This window comes from Chelon labrosus (assembly GCF_963514085.1).
Source record: "Chelon labrosus genome assembly, chromosome: 13".
NCBI lineage: Eukaryota > Metazoa > Chordata > Actinopteri > Mugiliformes > Mugilidae > Chelon > Chelon labrosus.
Genome location: NC_140346.1, coordinates 26629777 through 26647902, shown reverse-complemented (window position 1 = coordinate 26647902; position 18126 = coordinate 26629777). Strand labels below are relative to the sequence as shown.

Genomic DNA, 18126 nt, shown 5'->3' with positions numbered 1-18126 from the left:
AACGGCCAATTGAATTAATCTAATCGCACAGGAGAGACTTGGGGAATGATATAAATTGGTTGATTACATCCAGAGGCATGAGAGGAGGAGGAAGAGGAGGAGGAGGAGGAAGAAGAGGAGGAGGAGGAGGTCATGTTTCCAGTCCAGCTATGGAAAAAACTCTTGAAATGTCAGATACTTCTATTTCTGCAGTCACTGAGAACACTAACATGCTAATGCCACTAAACAGCATGTGTCATTTTATATTTTTGTTTTATTTGGTTACGTGCTTCCTCAAAGCACTTGTGTCCATCCCCCTACAAGGAGATGTGACCATGTGACCTTACAGTCCCAGAGCAGGGCAAAATAATAAATCATCTACATGGACGACAACAGGACCCTTTCTTTAACATTTCTTTTGTTTTATTCGTCTAAAACAAATCTGGACAATCAACAGTTTATACCACAAAGATAACAACTGGAAGACAAACTATGACCTCGATGAAGTATGGTGCAATATAAGCACATCTTCTAAAAACACAGTATTTCAGTGTTTTCTGGTGCGCTCCTTGTGATGCTGCAGCTCTTCTCTTTGGTTGCCGTGTTTATGGGATGCTAAGCATTCCTGGAAGAGAGAGAGAGAGAGAGAGAGAGAGTCCTTATGTTAACATTTGGAAAAAATAATACATGTTTTTTAAAAAGACAAAGACACTTGGAAGGATCTTTTTGGATTCTTTGCAGTCTGATCCACAAATTCCAACAACCTTAGTTGAAACTGAAGTAAAAGTAATGCAGTCATTGCTTCCTAGTATTTACTGATCCTGTCTTCTGGTGCATTAGCAACATTGAATGTGACGACTAATGACAAATAAGAAGGGCATACCTGGTTTTAAAAAGCTGCACATATCCACTAATTACGATTGTATTATTTATTGGTTTATTCAATTGTTTTGGCCGTTTTTTGCAAAGCTTTTAATTCTCTTGTGTGTGTCCTCTTTGGATGACTCACAGTAGCAGCTGCCAGTCTTCTCATGCTGCTTCCTTTAAAGAACGTCATGCAGTCTATCAGGTAATTTGCATTTTAATGGCATCTATACAGGAATGCAATTTAAACAAATAGCGGTTTAAGCAAATATCAGTACCATGTGACCTTCTAACCAACCTCCTGTTCTAACTTTCTACTCACAAGGACAGAAGCTGAGCTCAAAGCTGAGCCACGTCCTCCCTCAACATCGAGCTGTACAACCAGAAAACAACAGTTTCACACGTGCACATCCGGACTGTTTTTATGTTCATGTAGCGGAGCCTCATTCACCCACAGACATCAGGCCGGTACAGTTTGAAACCGGCCCTGCTAATGGGACGGACTCCACCTCTTACTGTTCGCACCCTCGTCACCACGTCAGTCCACTGAGAGGACAGTGTGGTAATTAAAGTGCAAATAGCTCAAAGCTTTCTCTCCTAAACACGGTGGCACACAGCTGCATCCCAGCATCCTCCTACTCATTATCTCACTTCTGAACCGAGTCTCAGACGTGTTTCATATGTTTCTCATTTCTCATCTGCAGAGGCGCCGCTGCTGTATTTTTGTCATATTTGGTGTCGTGTATTGGCTGTATTTGTGTAAAGTCTGTTCTGGATCTCAGAAATTATTTGGAGTAATATTTCATAACACATTTTGTTTCTGTAAGAAGCTTTTGCAACTGCTGCAACTTTGCACCCTGAGTCTTTTATCATGTGGACTGATTATTGCTGCTGCTGTGTTAAAGTACTTTAGTTTAATAAGCTGCTTGCTTTGTACTGCTGTCTCCTCCTACTTTGAAATGTAAGTACATTTCTGTACATACTTGTCGTTTTTACACTTTTTAACATACAGTATTTATTTTATTTCTTGTCTTGACATAATTTCCACCCTCTGTATGTCCTGTATGGCACTTTATATGCATATTATGTCACTTTTTCTCAATTTTTTCATGATTCCAAAGCAACTTCACGCCTTCACAAGAAATATCTGTGAAGAGGAACACCATCTCATATAATTAATATCTAAATATTCAGATTCAAATGTCCCCCTTCGGAACTAAAGCACTCACACTCGTGTTTACGAAGGTGAAACTTGGGTCGCTCCGGCACATCTCGGCATCTTGGCACCGAAACATCTGCACGGAGAGAAACATAAACACAGAAGATATAAATCTGTCATAACAAAGTATAGTAAATGATCTACGGTGGGTATCCACATTTACTGGGTGGTCTTTAGGGTGGCGCACACACAAACACAGTCGTCCCCTGGAGCAGAGACTTTTTCCATTACGGCATTAACTGGGTGGTGCAGCTTGATGCTTCACTGATAAGAGCAGAAGTCAACGTGTATTTACTCCAACAAAAAAAAAGGATACTAGTTCGTGTAAAATATGAATTATTCTATACATTTAAATCATTCAACCAGCAGGTGGAGCTATTGTCACATGTTTAAGGAGCCCTAATCAGTGACCGAAGGACAAACTAACTTTTATAAAACTGCTTTCAAGCACATCCTTCCAAATAATCTCATTTGAATTTGATCTATTTCCAGTTTTTAAAGCATAAACCCAGAAATGCCTCTCCCAGCTCTGAATCACCCCTCCGTGGGCCACTGGACGGGTGGAGACTGGATGGTTTGGGATGGTTAACAGAGGGGAGACAGAAATAACCTCCTGGGTTGGGCTCTGCTGCGTTCCATGACCACTGACGACACCGAATAGTTTACACGCGGGGATGTGTCGGTTGGAGATAACTCAGAGGATGTGTGTGCGTGTGTGTGTGAATGAAATACGATCTATGAAGCCCAATGAGAGTATTGATCAAAGTGTTGACTGCACAGTGATTTAAAATCTACTGGATGGATGCATTTTTTGGTGGTACAATATATTGTACATATTGTACAACGTACTAAATGTCAAACAAACATATCTCAGAAGTTATAACTCCATCTACACATCCACTGATATGACGGCTGTGGTCTAAGGTTGATCAGAAACTGTCTAAGTTAGAAGATTAGGACACAAAATAAAAAAACAAAACAAAAGTCAGAGACAACATGTACTATACGAGATAAATAATCTGGTGCGTCACATCGTGGATACAGAAGGTTAAACACCACCCAGCTGGCTCTGGGTCAGTAGGTGGGTTATTAACAAAGAGCACATATCAGTCCGGTCTGCAGTCAGCAGAGACTGGGTGTGTTGGAGTCTCTCCCATAAACAGCCACATCCAGTTGGACCACAGCTGGACTCTCTGGCTTTGATATGAGGCAGAGATTCTTGTAAAATACTCAGCTTGATACTCTGATAAAAAAACGAGTGTGGAGGTTTTCATTTATGCAGGTCAAATGGATTCGTAGAGATTCACGGTAGGTTATTCAGCTCTGAAAGACTCGTGGGGAGTTGGGGTTTTCTTAGGAACATCTGTGGTTGGTGCCCAACTGAGAAAACCACAAGACCAGAGCTGGTTAACAACCAGATACTACCAGGTACTCGACCAGTTGTTTAGAACTTAAGACTTGGATGAAACATCTTCAACCCAAGTCCAGTGGCCCTTGATTCAGCTTGTGTTTTGGAGCAATGGACCTCAAAAGCTGATGATTTATTTTCATTTTATTTATTTATTTATTTATTTTGTTTTGTGTCGTGGCTAAATTTAGATTTAAACTTGGCTCGGATTTTTTTAATTTTTGCTTTTTCACTCTGAGGAACCTCTCAGAGAAAGATGAGACTTTGAGCGTGGCACTGTGACTGTTTAAACCTGCTCCAACACTGCACACAAGTGTTAGACATCTGGTACTGCAGCGCCACATGCAACAAATAACCTCCAACTAAAAAAAGAAGGTTAAAAATAAAAATATTTTCCCTTGATACTACAAGGTAAAATGAAAAATGATCAGTTACAATACAAGAAAAGAGGTATAGGCTCAGCTTGGAGTTAACCGTTTTTGACTCAAGGTCTGGACTCCGGCCTCCAAGTACTCCTAATGAGTTCCTGTTAAATATGGATTTCATAAAGAAATAGGTCCTTTGAAGCAGAAATTAAAACTTGGATTATTGTGGATGACTAAATTTCAACAACCTTCAGGAGTTCTCTTACTCGAATCTGTGATTGAACTGAGCTCAGGTTCTTGTGAGTGGAAACATGTCAGCGAACATGTTGTACCTTAAAGAGGAGGGAGGGGTCGAGCCGAGCGGCAGGACACTGGGGACATCTGTGGGGCTTCAATCTTCAATCATGGCGCAGGCGCTGGAAGCAGCAGACGCAGCGGATTGAGAGGCGAGCAAACAGCTGACCTGTAATGACTGACCTCCTCCCTGCAACACACACAGAAGATAATGAATATGTATTTTCTCCTCGTGATACAACGACCAATGTTTGATGATGGGTTGATGGACTGTTTGGTGACCAAAAGGAGGAACAGAAGAAACTTGGAACATGTGCGCTCCAGGCAACGTATACGTCTCACCATGAAACTCCTTCTGACTCATACGTTGCGTTTCTAAAAATAGTCTACATGAGCTGGATGTTGGCTGTCAGGGTCAGCTGTCTGTTCCTCTCACTGTGTGGTACAGTTAAACCTGTTGGTGCGTAAATGCATTAAATAAACCTGGAGATATGTCTGTGAAGGTTCTCAGTCATCCAGGTCATGGTTTATCCAAAAAGCGTTTGAAAAAAAGGGAACTGGACTCTAGCAGTTGCCTTTTTTTTCAAACGCTTTTTGGATAAACCTGGAGAGGAGATGGAGAAAGTCACCAAATGGATTAAAATGAATAATCTAATTTAAAGATATAATGACCACTTTCGCTTTTATTACTCTTATACCTTAATTCCTCCAGAAATCGTCGCCCAGCCTTGCAGCTGTGTCTGGAAACTTTGCAGCCTCTTCCACAGAAAGTCACAGCTCTGCGCACCGAGCCGGCGGCCTCTCCAACGAACGGCCGTGCCCCGTCCGTGACTCCGGGTGGAACCAAACGCGATTTTATTTCAAGTCATTCTCCCGTGTGTAGACGGACCAACGTCACGTCTCTCCGGTCCTGCAGGGATCTGCTGGGCTCTGTGTCGCCATGTCCGCCTCGCTGACCGCTCCCGTTGACGCTCCTCCTCCGCGACGCGATGCGCAGAGGGAGGTTTGTGTGGGAATGGAGGCAGAAAGGACCAACGGGTCCGTTTTATAGCAGAAGGAACGACACCGCTAGGGGACAGATGACAGCCCTGCTGCAAATATTAGCTTGAAGAGATTCGTTGTGTCCATAATAAGGCAGTTCTATATTAAGCTGCCAGCTCTGTGTGAACTTTAAACTCTGGAGGAGTGGAAGAGCAACAAGACAAGTTAGGAGTACCATCACTGTCTTTAGGGGCCTATAGGACAGACAGACATTTTTGCGCCATGTGCAGTGGCATTTAAAGAGCTTTATATCAGTTCTGCAGAACACACTCCTCTACATATTTCAAGCACAGTTCAACTGCATCGTAGAGGCATCCTCCTCCAAAAGAATCTGAATCAACCCAAACACTGGTCGGCTGCTGCTGCTGTCCAACAGAAATATATTCTGAAAAGGTTTTGACAGTTTAACAACCTCTAAAATAAACGTGTTTAACAGTTGACCTACATGATTTATATCTCTATCATTGTGGAAACTGTTGGGTATGATAAATAGAGATTCAATTTATCACAAATGTATTTAATATCTAAAAAGACAAACAATTTTGTTGGCTGTAGTTTCATTTTTAACATCAGTCAGATATCAAACTCATTTAACTCATAATCCTTAAGTCTGAAACATATGAAATGACAGTTATAATGAGTGAGAGTTTTTAACAGGTTATTGTTATAAGCAAAGACTTTGTTCTAATAAATTAAAACAAATGAGTGTCTATTTACACACTTTAATTTAGGCACAATCTGTCCAGTTAAATCCAGACTTTTTATATATATTCTTTATATTTTATATATTATTTTTGCTTAGACTTTGTTGATGGTTATTGACATATTCCTTGTATGGGTGAGCACACGTGACAATAAATCTGAGTAATATGGTCAAATGTGTCCTATAAACAACATTTTATTTGGTTCTGAAATGATGAATAACTGAACACCAGTTTTAAAACACTTTATTGGAACTGATTTCTGCACAGAGGAAGGAGATAATGACATTTATACAATGACCGTCCAGAATCTTTATCTGGCTCCGACTCTCTTAACAACCATCTCTGCGCTAACCAGTCAGTCATTATTTACTAAATCAATTTATTCCAAACTGTCTGGAAGACGTCATCAGTACGTGTTTTAAAGGCACAGCACACGTGTCTGAGTTTTAATTATCACAAATTCCAGCAAATCATCATTTAAGAAAACACTCAAAAAGTTTACTCCCTGAGATGAACCGGGATAAAAGCTCCCATTGAGGCCGAAGGTGTGTGTGTGTGTGTGTGTGTGTGTGTGTGTGTGAGAGTGTGTGTGTGTGTGTGTTAAAAGTAATGCACTGTGATTGATAAAGTGACACATGAACAAAAAACACTTGACATGAGTGACTGTGGGAGCCAGCTGGGAACAAGACTGTTCCACAGCAGAACACTGACCTTATTTAAAAGCCGAAACAGCACCACCTGCAGGTAGCGACGGTTCATGACAGGAATTACATGATGAAATGAACTAAAAGCTAAAAACACACTCACTCGCCAGGTTCCTTAGGCGCACTGGTAAAAACAAAGCAGTCTAATAAAACAGCTCTCCACTAAATCTTATCCTCAAGAAGGTTCAGGTGTTCAGCATTACTTTAAAACAACAGATTCAACTGTGTTTTTATTTTAGAGGCGGTGGTTTTATTGGGGTACCGGTACTGAATTTAGTTGTGTTGTGCCGACACATGTTCCTATAATTTTGACATATTAGTCAGTGTGTGAGGCTAAATAACAGAAACATTTTAGTGTTTAATTCAACTCTGTTTAACAGCACTGCAAACTACATCCTCTAAAATGATCGTACAGCTGAATCACCTTTCTGACGCTGTTTTATCATAAACTGAATATTATAACAGTCATGAAGGGAGATTTAGTGCTGGACTGTTATATTAGAATACACTAACTGGTAAGTTTATGGTTTGTCTGAGCTGATAACACTTTGCAGTTGCTTCTGACTGCTTTGTCTCTTATAATCACCAAACTGGGAAGTATATGAAATCGAGCACTCTTTTACAGCACGTTACTCTCTGCTGAAGTCTGAGCGAGTCTGAAACTGTGAGTTGAGGCTGAGACCAGATTACACTTGGTAGTTCCCCTTTGCTTGGAGAGTTCCCACGTTCATATGTGAACAAATATTTCAGCAGAGAAGTGCAAAATGCATGTAAATGTGAATACTAGAAAGGTGCAACAAAATACTTGTTGTAGACAAAGACTGATATGTATTTGTAGTAGCGGCCGTTGAACCTAGCAGAAGTCTTTGAGGTTTGAGTCCTGGGTGAGAGGAGTGCTGTATTCGGAGCTCCAGTCCCTCTCAAAGACGGCCTGCAGCTGGGACTGGACGGTCGGCTCCAGGGACTCAGACGCCGTCTGGTTGACAACCAACGCTGAGCCGGCTGTGTTCACAAAGTAGTCCCCTGACCAGTTAGATGTACCTGCAGACAGGAAGTACACTAATTATATTTCTACATATTCTTAAAGACAAAAGCTGAATCTGCTTGACGCACTAAACCTTCATTTATTCATGAATCACGTGGTGTGTGCAGACGTACCGATATATGCTATCTTGTCTGTGACCATGTACTTGTTGTGGTTAACCCTGGCGTAGGGAATCTCCTTCTGCTTGGGGGTGGCGGGGACCACAAACAGCCTCTGGATTAAAAGAAGCACAGTAAGCACCATTATATGAACAACCTCCTCTCTCAGTGGCAGCGGGTGTTGGACCGGGACAAGGTCTAATTTTAATGCAGAAGAACTACTCACCACTTGGATGTCCAGTTTACTTTTGTGGTCATGAAGCGAAGCCAGAGATTTGAGGAAAGGAAGCATGACGGGCTGAGAGCTGCCCCAGCAGCTGATCAGCAGCCGCACCGAGACGCGCTTCTCGTAGGCCACCCGCCTCAGCTGTGTGTCGATGTCTGCCCAGTACCTGCAGGGGGCACAACATGCAACGTATAAGAACATCAATCCTCAAAATGCAGCTTTGGGACGGCATTCATTTACAAACGTGCTAAGAGCTACAGGCACAAAATGTTAACAGCTGGATGTTGAATCCTGCTCGAAGTGCTTTGATTAAAAGCTATAGTCAGTGTAAACATGCAGATGCTGAGCAGGAGTCATTTTCATCATCTCAGCTTAGCACGTTAGCATGACACATTTTGCTAATTAGCACTAAATCCAATTAAAACACAGGCATCTGATCAAAAACAATGCAGATAATGATGCTGGATGAAATGCTAAGGATTGAAAAGGCGACTGTAATTCAGCAGGCACCAGCCGTACTTCTTAGGATATGAGAACTCCATGGTGGGCAGGTAGTTCATGACGGCGATGTAGATGAACCTCTGGGCGTCTTCCATCACAGAGAGGATGGACTGAAGGTCCTCAGTTCTGCCGGCGGCGCAGAAGGACGGAGGCGAACTCTGGGAATTAATGAGGAGAGAGAACGGGATCAAATCAAGAGATTAGCGACATCTTAAACAATATGGAAACCCAACTGATGAAGATAAGAACTGCATGTCAGATAGCTTTGGAAACCCCCTGCACAACCCCCTACTAATAGGACAGAGGTGGAGGTGAACATTTCAAAAACAAAAATTCAACATTACAGTCCACTTCACGCTGTGGTTAGCCAAGGAATTGATTTCTCTTTCTAGTTCCCTTTTTAATGTGTTACTCGTCTATTTATGAACATTAAGTGTAACTTTATGAATGTCTCCATGGAGAGACAACCTGAAACCTTTCACCGTTAATCTCATTTATAAAACACATCTTGTCTTTATGAGGGCCAGCCTCAATCTCATCTTCCTCCTGTTGAAATAAATCTAAAACTCCCTCCTCCTCTCCTCCCCTGTATGTCTCACCGACAGATAGACGCTGGACGGCGTGTTGTTGAGCGGCAGCTGAAGCGGCGTGTCCTTGTTGTAGAGGGTGGAGAAGCTGGTCGGCCACGGTGACGGGATGGACTGACTCCCCCCCACGAACCAGTAGGCTTCAAAGATCTTCTCCAGGTCTGCAGCCAAACAGCTGCAGTTGTAGACCACAGCGCCCAGCTCCTTTACCTAGAGACCAACAGGGCAGAGTTTATTTACTAAAGCATGAAACCAAATGCTGCGTGACCTCGTGAATCAGGTGAGGGTCCAGTTTCGCTGCAATAAGCACTTAAAGGAAGTTGGTGCAAAGCAGAAAATGACCACTAGAAATGTGATTGGGAAAGCTAAAAGTGAGACTGTGGTTCGAGGCGTTGATGCTGGTCTCAACTTTCCTTACAGCGCGTCACATGACTGAAACTCTGAGTTAAACTTCCCGTCAAAAGCAGAAGGAACTTTAAATCTGCTGGTTTGGACACAGCACGGCTTTTAATCAGCAGATATTGAATCAAGTCTTTTATCAGACTGTAACGCTGAGTTCTTCTTGTTATCTTCTTGTAACTGAAACGATTCAGATAAACACAAATATGCAGGAATGTGTGTGTGTGTGTGTGTGTGTGTGTGTTTACCTGCGTGAGGGACCTCCAGTCCATGTTGGCACTACCAATGTAAACGTGTTTCTTGTCTACCACCCAGAACTTGGTGTGAAGGACGCCCGTGGTGAGCTCCTTCATGTTCACCATCCTGATATCGGCTCCTGAAACACACACAGCGTATTAAGATGTTTGGAAGGATTTAGTTTTTAGTGAGGGCTTTAGTGAGAACAGAAACATGCTGACAGCTGTAATGAGCTCTCCTCCAGATTAAACAAACTATAATGTAGATGTGTTCAAGCAGAAGGCGCTGGTGCAGATTATGTAAAAAAGGTTAGTTTCATGCAAAGACATTAAAAATAATCAGCGTTGCCTTACAAATGTTTCTCATGTTTCCCCTGTTTCAGCTGAATGACTGCCCAGCGTTAGTAAGTGCAGAACATCACAGACACATGCTTTATTCTGAATGAAGTCAACATTAACCCAAACATCAGACAGTTGATGCATCAGTACATCCATCAGTGCCGGTATGAAGGTAACAGGATCCTCACCTGAGTCGCTGAGCAGTCTGAGGTCTTCCCGTGGTTGACTCTTCTGAGGTGTGCTGACTGCAATACGAACAGACAACGTCCCCGATAGTTCAGCTAGTTTCTTCAGGACCGCCTCACCCTGTGCAGGAAAATCCCATAAAAGACTCATTAAAGACAACATTAAAGCCAAAAAAGTTCAAGGTAAATTATAGAACTATAATGTAAAATCAGAGGAGAAGCTGCTGACCTGATAGGCTGACGGCTCCTGAGTGCCGGTGTCATTGTTAGTGAGCGTCCAGTAGAAGGAGGCGATGTCGACACTGCTGCGAGCCTCGGCCATCAGATTCATCCACGTTTGGAAGATGGATGGATGAGTGGTGCTGGAGTTAAACTCCACTCCTTCAGGGATGCTCTCCACCAGGACAAACCTCATAGAAGAGATAAATGGTTAATATCCGTTCTCCTGGTTCTGCCATGTCACTGATCTAGTCATTTACTGCAGATATATATTAATGATATAGGTCACAGCACAGAAATTTAAAATGATTTAATCTACGGAAAACATAAACTACAGTTTTAGGACAACACACACTGAACGGATTCTGTGGAATCTGTTTTGACTTCATTTGTTTTTCAATTTAAAATGCAAGTAAATTTATCTCTCTTCCTTAAAAATATGAAAACAGAAAGAGAACTAAATAAGAAACTAGGTGCTATGTGACTCAAATAAAACTGGAAGTTTTTGTAAGTGAGGAAGAAGAAGTTGTTTCCAGTATTTAATGATTTTGTAGCGCTCTATGAAAACCCACGTACACGACTTTGGAACAATATTCAGATGTAATTTTAGACTTTCTGACACAAGTATGTCATCTGAATTTATCTCTGAGAGTTTGTCTTCTGAATCTGGAGAAGCACCGGGTTTATTTAGTGGTGAACACAATGATCCACGCCTGTGAGAGCGCTGGAAATTTCATGTGTAGGTCAATTCCTGTTTCACTGAAGGGAAAATACTTTGACTTGTTGCACCAAATACACTACAGAGAAGCAACAGAATACGATTTTTTGCAGCAGATTTATGTCAAAGCTGGATGCACGTGTTAGTCTCTGGATTGACAAGGTGTTGACTTACTTGCAGGGGTCTGAGCAGGACTCGATCTGGGGCAGATGTTGGCTGTTGCTCGAAGCGGGATGGGCAGAGGAGGCCCTCGGCGTCAGGAGGTTATAGAGGGCCGTGGCAGCCAGCAGCACGCAAGCTACAGTGGCCAGAGCCATCAAACACCTGGAGTACTGGGGGGGGAGAGATAGGGAGGGAGGCAGTTAAAGTGTGGGTTGAGTAAATCATATTAATTTCTGTGTGTATTTCTGTTCTTCAAAACATAAACTGTTCTTCAAACATGTGTCGTGTTGGTGCTGAGTGAGTTTGCGATGTAACTCACCAGCTGTGCTTTCCTGCTGGATTCATTTCTCCTCCCGTCTTCATTTCTCCTCCCGTCCATGTCCACCAGCTACACACACCAGAGAGTAACACATCAATAGTCACCATTTTTTAGTTGAAATTGAACCTCTAACGTAGCAGGTGATGCTGCTACAGAAAACACAACAAGTCAAAGTATTTCTGTCGGAGGAAGGAGCAGGATTGTACAGCCTGACACTGAGTTTTGTGTAAGTAAAAGCAGTCACGCCAATAAATTTCTTCAAGTAAGTTCGCTTCCTCTTATAATTTATCAAATCTCGTGGTTTCCCGTATGTGCATTACGCCTGACTGCAGTGACAGGATCTTTAAAAAAAGGTGTCACTGTGATCGGAAGGTCAAAAAGAAACTTCCCTGAAAAACAACAAGTGCTCTGAATAGATGGACGGAGGTTTTAGTTCTCAGTTTAAGTTTAAATGAGTGTTTTAAAGTGTTTTCTTCATTTTTTAATAAATGTATTAATCTTTCATTTTCAAAATACCATTCAATAATAAAATAATATACACGGTCCATAAATGAAATTCAAAACCAACATGAAAGGTGATACATTAGATATTTAAAGTGTGAGCAAAGAAAACTTAACAGTTAACAGAAGCTTCAACCAATAACTGTTCAACACTTCAATACTTAACTAAACAAATAATTAAACCCAATGAAATGTGGAAAGGAATAAAAGCTGAAATCATTTACCTGGTCGTAAGCGATGTCTGTCTTCATGTTGAAGACTAAAAGAGATCGGGGGTCGGATGGAGTTCTGCGTTTCTGAGACCAAACATGAGGAACAAAACACACAACGTCACGTCACGTCTTTGTGTTTCTGTTGTAAACGTGATGACTGAACCAGTATTGAATCTCGCGAGGAAACTGGTCATCTCAATTTTTTTTTTTACATCAGTAAACTGGAGCTGGAACTGTTTATTTGAAAAAGAGGAATCTGCATTGTTCCTGTTTGAGTAAGAGATTCTGATTGACTTGTTTAACTTAAAGTCGCTGCGTGGTTAGCTGCTTCTCCTCTGCACACACCTCTCATCCTTTATAGACTCGACAAAGAGAAGGTTCCAGGTGTTTTAAACACTAAACACGCAGAGAATGAACCGCCCGGCTCATCTCCTGCACAAAGACACACGGCTCCAGCGGCTTGAAGCTGAGCTCACAACAACCAAAAAAACAAATAAAGTAAAAATCCTACGATGAAACGCAGACATAATGGATTCTAATGTTAGATGAAAATATGTGATCTGATTGTTTAAAGTTAGAGGAAGTATGGAAGCCTAAATGCTGACGTTAACAGCGTGACTTGGCAAAGCTGCAATAAGTATGAGCTGGCAGTCATAAGAGTCTGTGCCGCTTCGTAGAAAAGTGACTCATTACTGGTGCTGGGATAAGAGGAACAGACTGCATGGTCCATTGGTGAACTGAAATAAATGTAGTCTGAGATCACACATGCAGAAAACAAGTTCTTTGACGTGTTTCGCTTTTAAGTTCCTTGAAAACATATTTCCTGCAAGAGCTATTCCTGTGCAAACTCATGACTTTTGCTTTATTCTGACACTATAATGTTTGTTACTTTTGGAGGTGACAAACTAACACAATAAATATTAATCTGTGAAGCTGGTGTGTTGGTTGGTTTTACTCAGTAGTTTAAGAAACAGAAAACTCTGTAAAATCCGATCAACAAAAGCCGCTAAATTAAATAAATTTAAAGTTTAAGACAAATAAATAGAGGGGGTCACATTTATACAAATAAGATTTAAACCATGGTGCGACAGTGAAAAGCTAACAGACACTATGGCAGTCAACATATTATTGATTTCAACTGTGTCTGCTTCATACATTGGAGTTTATCAAGTAAATTACGTCTCCTATCAACAGATAAGACAGTTTGCAGAAGAGTTTAAAGAAAATTAAGTAAACTGAAGTGTTTCTGGCCCAAATTTAAACGATATTTTAAGCTCAAATTACAGCTTTATGGCAGAAAACAAAGAAGGGCTTGTTTGTCTGTGCTGGGGAACAAGTGACAACAGAGAAAACTATTTTTAAGTAGAACTTTTGTCTTGGTTTTGTAGAAGTTTAAAGTAGCCATCACCAGGATAGCTAGCTAGCTAGCTAAACGCTAAAATAAAACATGAATTTAAGGTAACCTGTGGAGCTCACACAATTTACATTTTTTAAAACACACTTGTGTAGTTTAGCTTAGCCTGTTAGCCTCCAGTGAAGCCAGGTTTGGTGTCTTTTTATCTACAGGAGCAGACGGAGAGTCGCTGACGATGCAAAACAACAAAAACAACTCACTTTCAGCTACAAAAACAAAAAAGTACCCAACCCACCTGCTATCATGCGTCCAGGTTCGTTCAAATCCCGCACATAACAACGTCGACGTCTGTCTTTTACATTGAGAACATTTAAGGCTGTTGTTTCATTGTTAAATACACAAAAAAAGTAAAAAATTGTGACCCATTCACTGCTCTGTTGCTGTTGTGTTGTTGTACCGTTTTGGTAACAGACAGGACAGTGGGAGGGGCGGTGGTCATGTGATCTGAGGAGGACAGCCAATCGGGGGAGAGCTGCCGGAGTGACGTACACTGTCTAACTTCCGGGGGTGCAGTTTTCCGTTCTCACCACAAGATGACGCCAAAGCCGCATCACACGAAGCTGAAAGCGTGAAAGAGCCTCAGCGACACTACGGTAAATCAGACATCCATCCAACGAGAACACGAAAAGAGCTACACGTTAACCTCAGTGTTGAAAAAAAATAAATTATATCGTATAAGAAAAAAAAATATTTTTGACGGTTTATAAAATGGGCGTGGTCTCCCCCCTGACCTCTGACCCGACTTCCAGGATGAAGATCACCTGCCTGCAGCTCCGCCAGGTAGGACAGGTTAGAAGAGCAAACACTAGCACCTCTGCCTGCGAGCTAATCCCTCACGCAAGCGACGTTGTGAAATAACCTTCGAGGCAGTTACGATGTTTTCGGCAGCTTCTTTAACTTATTTGTGTAAAAGATTCAGGTATTATTTCATGTGCTCCCTGCTTTCATCCAGCTAATGTTTAACAGTGAATGCTGATTATCTGCCTGGCTCCATCCTGCAGCTGCACTGTGGTCATTTCACAGGTCATTCTGCGGCCCTTTAGTTTTACTGATAGGTCGAATATTTTTTAAATTTTTTTATGCAGCAATGTGGTGGGCACAGACTAGGGCCACATTTTCATATCTTCTGACCCCCGTTATATGTGTTTTTATCATAATGTAGTTTGTTTCCACCAGGTTTTCATGTGACTCTGCAGCTGTTTTCTGCTTGATAGTTTTTCTACACCTTCAAATGTCATCAAACTTCCAGATTGTTCTTGTTTTACCTTGATTTACCTTTGGTTCTGTCTTCTTAGTGTATTTTCCCCTTGGTGACACATTACATTATATATGGGATAAATGCAAATAAGATATATTCGATAAGTATGTTTCTGCTTTAAAAAAACACGTCATCTCTAGTTTTTAATCTATGTTCTTCACAGGATCAAACCTGTACTTTTTAATCCACCTTAACATATTACATGCAGACAGTCTAATATGCATATTGTCCTTTCTTCTTCCTCTTATCGCCTGTGAAGCCTTGCTCCGTTTGAAACAGTGGAGGCGACGAACCCGCAGACGATGGCCCGAAGGTGTTTGCACAGCTACAAGTAAAGAGGTGAGGAATAGTCACTCATCCAAAGAAGACACCCTCAATTTTCAAGAAGTATTTGCTTTGGCAAATGTGAATCCACATGAGTCAGGCCGTACTGTACAGCTTCGAATTCGTAAATGGGATGTTTACATGGCACTGCTCACAGTTCCCTCGCTACAAGTTCTTAATGTGGGTCATGCATCACATGACAAGGAAATGAGCTGAGGCAGAGGATGTGTTCAGGACGGCTGTCGATGTCGAGTACTGTGTGTTTTCCAGATAATACACATGTTTTATTACATCCATCATTGATTTACTGAAAAAATAGACCTGTGATTGATAATACACTGCATGGCCAAAAAATAAAAGTCTCCACCTGGATTTAACTAAGCAAATAGGTACACGCTTCCTATTGGATAATTACTGCATGGTCAATTATCTTTCAGCTGAAAACAAGTTATTTAAGCTCAACTGATGCAATGAGTAGCTTCTCATTTCTTAAACAACCATGTCTAAAGACACATCCTGTGGTCGTGGAAAAGATGTTAGTCTGTTTGAGAAGGGTCAAATCATTGGCATGCATCAAGCAGAGAAAACATCTAAGGAGATTGTAGGAACTACTAAAACTGGGTTAAGAACTGTCCAACGCATTATTAAAAACTGGAAGGATAGTGGGGAACCATCAGCGTAAGAAGAGAGGCAGATGAAGTGATGCACCCATCATGCCTAGTGTCTACTGTACAAGCCTGTGGGGGCAGTGCTATGATCTGGGGTTGCTGCAGTTGCTCAGGTCTAGGTTCAGCAACATTATGTGTCCAAAGAATGAGGTCAGCTGACTACCTGAATATACTGAATGACCAGGTTATTCCATCAATGGATCATATTCAAAGATGACAATGCCAGGATTCATGGGGCTCAGATTGTGAATAACATGAGTTTCCATGAGTTCTGTAAGTGTCTACAGCCTATGAACACACGTCTGCTGATGTTATCGCAGTAGTCGTGCCGTGTTTTGTTTTTACTTTTTTTCTTCTTCTCTTGTTTATAGGTCCAAATTCAAGTCAAAAAGTCATTGTAAAGATGTGACTATTACTAATCATTCTGAGCTGATATGCAGATATATACTCACTTGCCAGTTCATTAGGTACACTAGTGAAAAGATATATGACTTTAATATAACAGCCAGGCACTAAATCTTCTCTACATTAGTTTAAAATAACTGATATAGCTGTTGATTCAACTTTGTTTTCATTTTGGAGGCTGTGGTTTGTAGTTCTGTCGAACCGTATTGTGTTGCACCGACGCATGTTCCTATTATTTTGACATTGCAGTCCGTGGTCAGTTGTTTATACTTTGTATTGTTCTACTGTTTGCTCCTTAAAATAGTCTCCGTTCTGCGTTCTTGCACGTCATGCTGCTCACATGCGCCTTTCAGTTACATGCAACAAAACGATCCTCCAGGTGAATCACCGCCTTTCTGACGCTGTTTCAACATCAGCCGACTGTTAGAACAGTTGAGAAGGAGGATTTAGAGCAGGACTCTTGCATCAGCATTTCTTTTTACTAGTCCGTTATTACATTGGCAAGTGCGTGCACCTTTCATTCTGGTTATCAGATTGAAAGTTGTTGAAATTTCTAAAGAACTGTCTAAAGAACTGATGCCTTATTTAAAATGTCTGCAACATGTACAAAGAGACAAATGAACATGCTTCTCCATGCATACGTTAACTTTAAACAATCTGCTGATCTTATTGTAGTACTCGTTAGCCTTTGCACAATTTATTTTCTAAATCTAATCAGCCATAAATCAGAAATGGTTGATAGTCTAGTTGTCAGTTCACAACTGGAAGCCACTAAGGTGTGATTATAATATGATCCTCAGGTTTTAAGTGATGTGACCGGTGGCAGTGTACGTTTTTAATCACGTAAGAAATAAAATGTAGAGGAGCAGCTGCTGTTTGTGCGCAAATACAACAATAAATCCATCCTCGTGCCTGCAGTGAGTGTCAGCTTGGCTCCGGTTCAGTCCCTTTAACCTTTATCTGAATCCAGAGCCAACAGGTTTATTCTTCAACAGAGGGCACCGTAGTGCAGGTACAGACAGTCACGGCTGGAGACGGAGACGGCGGAGGGGACAGCGCAGTTAATTTCCACCTGTACAGCTCACAGTGGAGCGCCATGCAGGATATCCATTAAAACAGAGGAATGTGGCTCCGTGGAAAGGTGTGGTGAACGGTCATATTTCCTTTTGTTAGCGGCGAAACCTGCTGTTTGATAAGAGAGAAAGAGCAAGACTGAAAAAAGAAAAAAAGAAAAAAAACTCTCACACCCTTTCTGTCGTCGCTGTGGCATTTTTATTAATCCGTAGTAATCATCGCCATAAAGCGGCGTTATTATTGATCAGCTTATAAGTGTGTTTATTGCAGCTCTGAGGCGTGTGGCCTACTCTAGGTCTGTGCTTGTGTGTAACCATGGAGACCGGCTTCCCAAAAAAAAAAAAAAATCCCTGACAGTTTTATGTTTTTTTTTTTGTTTTTTTTCTTTTACAACAGTGAGGGCAGAGTTATGGCGAGGTTATAAAAAGCTGGCGTGCTCCACTTCCGCAGCAGAGAGCGTCTCCGTCCTCGGCTGGTTGCAGATGTTTTTATTTATTTTATTTTTTTCAATTACTATGAACAGTTATTGCTGTCTTATGCGTTAGGCCTCAATATTGGATCTAATTCAACTTTTAAACACTTTAAGAGAGTAAAATAAAAATCCGGCAGAATCCAAATGTATAAATATCTGTTGAGGATGAATGATGTTTCTTTTTTA

The 18126-nt window shown here is 41.4% G+C and overlaps 1 protein-coding gene and 1 long non-coding RNA gene across 2 annotated transcripts; both read right to left on the bottom strand.

Annotated features, from left to right (window-relative positions):
• Nucleotides 1-200: 200 nt before the first annotated feature.
• LOC311498767 lies at nucleotides 201-5657 on the bottom strand. Its single transcript, XR_014699420.1, has 4 exons — nucleotides 4828-5657; nucleotides 4168-4319; nucleotides 2073-2138; nucleotides 201-604 (listed from the first exon to the last, which is right to left on the bottom strand). It is a non-coding gene; the product is annotated as an uncharacterized lncRNA (long non-coding RNA).
• A 444-nt stretch (nucleotides 5658-6101) lies between these two features.
• On the bottom strand, nucleotides 6102-14143 carry pld3 (phospholipase D family member 3). Its single transcript, XM_084559132.1, has 12 exons — nucleotides 13975-14143; nucleotides 12338-12409; nucleotides 11613-11681; nucleotides 11306-11463; nucleotides 10424-10604; nucleotides 10198-10315; nucleotides 9683-9810; nucleotides 9048-9245; nucleotides 8467-8606; nucleotides 7948-8113; nucleotides 7737-7836; nucleotides 6102-7619 (listed from the first exon to the last, which is right to left on the bottom strand). The coding sequence occupies exons 2-12, from the start codon at nucleotides 12362-12364 to the stop codon at nucleotides 7432-7434; spliced, it is 1473 nt and encodes a 490-aa protein (XP_084415258.1). The 5' UTR covers nucleotides 12365-12409; nucleotides 13975-14143; the 3' UTR covers nucleotides 6102-7431.
• Nucleotides 14144-18126: the final 3983 nt, after the last annotated feature.